This window comes from Eurytemora carolleeae, unplaced genomic scaffold (genome assembly GCF_000591075.1).
Source record: "Eurytemora carolleeae unplaced genomic scaffold, Eaff_2.0 scaffold2767, whole genome shotgun sequence".
NCBI classification, from domain to species: Eukaryota; Metazoa; Arthropoda; class Copepoda; order Calanoida; family Temoridae; genus Eurytemora; species Eurytemora carolleeae.
In genome coordinates this window covers 1,529-6,182 of record NW_019398652.1, presented here as the reverse complement: position 1 = coordinate 6,182, position 4,654 = coordinate 1,529, and the positions used below count along the sequence as shown (strand labels likewise).

The 4,654-nt window shown below is 33.6% G+C and overlaps 1 protein-coding gene across 1 annotated transcript; it reads left to right on the top strand.

Annotated features, from left to right (window-relative positions):
* Positions 1 to 282: 282 nt before the first annotated feature.
* Positions 283 to 4,362, top strand: LOC111717565 (stress-induced-phosphoprotein 1; the record flags this gene model as incomplete). Its single annotated transcript, XM_023493065.1, is given in 7 exon segments — positions 283 to 359; positions 672 to 757; positions 1,629 to 1,676; positions 2,365 to 2,463; positions 3,303 to 3,409; positions 3,876 to 3,982; positions 4,250 to 4,362. Coding segments are annotated over 4 exon segments (348 nt in total), but the record flags the coding sequence as incomplete, so codon positions are not given.
* Between the last annotated feature and the right edge of the window lie 292 nt (positions 4,363 to 4,654).

Genomic DNA, 4,654 nt, shown 5'->3' with positions numbered 1-4,654 from the left:
CCACAGCAATCCACTCGGCCCCCTAGCTGTCCTAGCCCCAGCTGAAATTCTTTTAACCTAACCTTACCCTAAAGTAATGATAAATATATAATAATAAATTTGGTGAAAGTTAGTCGGTCAAACACAAAATTGTAAGAATTGTTCAGAGTTGCTTTTTTCTTTTGAAATATAATATAATATAAAATATTATTGAAATTAGATGTTAGGGTATTAAGTATCCATAATGATTTAAAACTATTAAATAACTAGACTTCCTAAGATTAGAATTTTTAACTCTTAAATTCATGATTAAAAATTTTTTAGGCCAGTGATTAAGAAGAAGTTTGTATCCATAACTCAGCAGCTTCTTGAAGGAAAAGGTTATCCTGTTGGAAAAATAAAATTTGCCATGCCAGAGATAAATTTGTGTTGATGTTCATTGAGAATGCCTCCCCCCCCCCCCTCCATTTTTCCAATATTATTTTTGTTCCCATCACTGTGAATGATAACAATATTTGAGGGGAGTTAAAAAGTGAATTTGAGAAATTAATTGATTTACTTAATTTGATTATATCTGAAAAACTAGAAATTTACTTACACCACTTCTCTTTTTATTGATTTCTGCTAGAGCTTAAAATTAAGGCGTGAATATCAATCCTTCTACACTGGAGAGATAATTATTCATATTGTAGAATCCGCAAGTTCACCCGATGAAGGTTCATCAATTAAAAAGTCTGGAGCAGATTTTATACGGGGAAAATATTTTGAAAATGTAAAGGTAAGCCTTTAACCATGTACATACTTGAGCTTTTCTGTATGGGGTGGGGGGAGGCACATATGGAGCGTGTAAGCGCGCAAATTTTTTTTGTGCCTGTTAAAACCCCCTTTTTTTGAAAAAAAACTTGAACCTCTTCAACTATTTTTCTAAGGAAATATATATTTTATTCGGCATTCTTACACACTTCCATATTTCAAATTTAAATAAATTGTTTTTATAACACTCATCAGACACTCCTTTGCAGTTTAACTAATGATATGAAATGCATGTTCACACTGAAGGCAGTATTAATTAAAGCTTTTTTCATTAAATGCTTTAATTAAGTCAGTAAGATTCTAAAATATTTTTTAATTCCGATGAAATTTGTCACACCTTAATTTTCATTCGAAAAAGTAACTTTATCACCCTGCTTTTGAAATTTCAAAATGTTATGCTTAATATTTTATAAGGAATTTGCAAAAAATAAGTTAACTTCTTTTCTTAATCTCTTTTTTTAAAGTGAGTTCAATGCAATATTATCTAGTATTTAGAGTTGTAGACTGCCTGGGGAAAGGAAATGAAAGTTGAATTGATAGTAATTTAAGCACCCTTTCAATCTGTGCACTCCTGCAAGGGGGGGGGGGGCACGTGTTCTCAGACCAGAGATTTAGAATAAGGTGCCTCCGTCGGTTCCGATTTTTGTTATCTCCGGTCCCAATGAAGTTATAGAGCTAAAGTTCAAAACACATGAATCTTTCTAATATTTTGGTGGTTCATCAAGTTGAAGCTAATTAAAAACAAGTTTTTTGTAGCATATCCATGTTCATCTAGATTTAAATCTGCATCTAAATAGAAAGGATCCTAAGCAGTTTATTTGAATTTATATATTTAGGAAGACGAGATAAAGAAGAACAAGATCAAAATTACTGTTTGCCTTCAGGTTAAATGTCTTTTACTTTTTACTGATTAAAAGTGTAATAAATGTTTTGCCAATAAAATTGTATCCAGAAAAATAAGTTTGAAATATGTTTTGCAGTGCTTAGTATCCGGATCCGTTGGATCCGCAAGATTTTGGCTTTCTGGATCCGGATTCTCAAAAATATGCGGATCCACGAAGCCGGATCCAATGGGTAAAATATCAACCAAAATCTGCAAAAAAAAAAATATTTTACTCCTAAAATTCAAATCTGATTTTTTTAAAAAGAGGTTATAAAAATTTCCTTTTTTCTGAATGGTTCATCAAGTTTAGGCTAAAATAAGCGAAAAAAAATAAAACAAAATTTGAAAATTACTTTTTTGTTAAAAAATTCAGTAAATCTTAAAGAAATGACCTGGATCTGGATTTGGATCTGGATCCGGATCCATTTTTTCCAGTGCGGATCCAGGATCCGGATCCAAATCCAGATCTTGCGGGTCCAACAGATCCCGATACTAAGCACTTTGTATTATAATCTTAAACTTTCATTAGCCCATCCTGATCAAATTTGCATTGTTTTTTTCAACAAATATTGAACAGCTGGTTATTTTGTAACTCTTCCATTAAATATGGGAAAATCGGGTCGAAATTCCTGGACAGTTCTTTAAATATTTATTATTCTTGTACACTCCCTTCAAATATTTGTACACAGATTCCGAATGGTGACCGGTTATCACAAGAGTTTCCCTCGTACTACAGCTTATAGGATGTCATCTCTTCCTGGGCGGATATGCTGGGAGATGGATCAGAGGTAAAAGTTTTCTTGGATTTCCAGCCTGGAGTAGGCCATTTCTACCGAGAGATGAGCATGTTTAGCTTTTTTAATTTTCTTCTTTCAACGTTCATTATTTTTAATCTTCCAAAAAATTCTTTGGTTGATATCCAAAATATCTTTTTTTTTTCTATCTATTTCCTTTGTTTTCTTACTAAATTATCGTTCAGCAAAATCTGTCATTCAGAAAAATCTTATTGTTATCAAACCATTTTTTCAATGAAAAAACTATCCGTTAAACTGGAAAATTGTTTGTTCAGCAAAACTAAGAAAGTTTTGCCAAAAAATTTCGAAAATTTGTTTTTGTTCTACACAAAAACATATTTTTTTTATTTCAAGAATCACATCATATTTCCTGCCAATTTGTAATAATTAACTCCTCCAACCTTTTTTCGAGTCTTCTAGTTCTCTTACTCTCCTAGTTCTTCTAGTTCTCCTAGTTCTTCTAGTTCTCCTAGTTCTCCTAGGTCTCCTAGTTCTCCTAGGTCTCCTAGTTCTCCTAGTTCTCCTAGTTCTCCTAGTTCTCCAAGTTCTCCAAGTTCTCCTACTTCTCCTACTTCTTCTAGTTATCCTAGTTATCCTAGTTATCCTAGTTATCCTAGTCATCCTAGTTATCCTAGTTATCCTAGTTCTCCTAGTTCTCCTAGTTTTCCTAGTTCTAGTTCTTCTAGTTGTCCTAGTTGTCCTATATCCTAGTTCTCCTAGTTCTCCTAGTTCTAGTTCTTCTAGTTGTCCTAGTTGTCCTAGTTCTCATAGCTCTCCTAGTGTTCCGAGTCTCCTAGTTCTTCTAGCTCACCTTTAACCATGTACTTAAATAGGGCGAGGAAGGTGTGGTGGTGTGTATGGGAAATGAATTTGCAGGGTCAACTATCAGAACAACAACTCTAAAAAATCTTCAGCCAGTGATGGGTAAAGTTGATATCAGGTAAAAAAAAATGTCATTCTTAGCCCCGACCCACCCCTCCCCTTTCCACTTGAATTTGTTATATATGAAGGAATTGTATAAAGAGACATGCTATGCCACTCAGGGATTTATACATGCGCTTATCCGGTTCACAACAGAAATCTAGAAAAACGATGATATCTTCCACATAATGTTCAGTTCAATTGTACAGTGTATCGTTGTGAATTTGACATGTCCTTTTTTAACATTGGTTAACTTCAAATTTCAAGGCTGTCATAATTCGTTTTTTTCTCGATTTTATTTGTTAACTTCCATAGTTGTGGAATTTGAAGAATATTTACTTGTCCTAATGTATGTCGCATTGTTATGGGGGTCAGACCATGGTTTCTACTGAAGTAGAACATGTATATTTCAAAATTTTTTCATAAAAATCCGTGTTTTACTTCGAAATGTAGGCAATAGACATTTACAAAATTTACTTTCGTAGATTTTTCTACAAGAAACCAAAGGTGAAGGGTCAAGCCAGGGAGACTTTTGTGAAGGATGATGAGGAACCTGATGTTCGTCACCTGTCAGAGTATAGAGATGAACCAGGTTTATAGATCAATTTAAATTATACATAGTGAACTAGTTAATAGGATCTGTTTAATTTTTATGTTGATCTGGATCCTGCATTAGCTTAAACACTGATGTACTGAATTTTTTAACTAAGCAGAATTGCCGTTTTATAATTCTTCTTTGAGACAGATCCTGTCAACCTGTAGGTCAAGTCCTAGTAACTATTTTCTTTTATTAATATTATTAAGATGCAATAAGTTCCTAAACAGGATTGTACTCTTTTTCTGGATTATTTGTATTTAGGGGCCAGTATTTCGTTCTCACGTAGGAGTAGTCTTCTCTCCCCACCTGTAACTGATACAAGCAATATGAAGGAACCAGATCTATTCCCAGTTTTATCAAAGGATTGTAACAAGGTTATATATTTCATTATACCCCCCCCCCCCCANCTCCCGAAGGGAGATGATTTTTGATGCTCGGGGGGAAAGTAAATGCAAACTATATGTCAATATTTCCTACCCAAAAGTGATCTTTTTTCCCCTAAATATTTTTTGTTGTAATTTTGTATCCGGAGATCAAAACTTACTTATAAAATCTGTTCAGAATGCTGTTAATCGGGTTTTGTCCTCATCCTGATGGTTTATTTAAAGTCTCCAGACACAGCAATGCTCTTCCTTTCTAATTTTCTTACTTAGATTTCACGTTAAT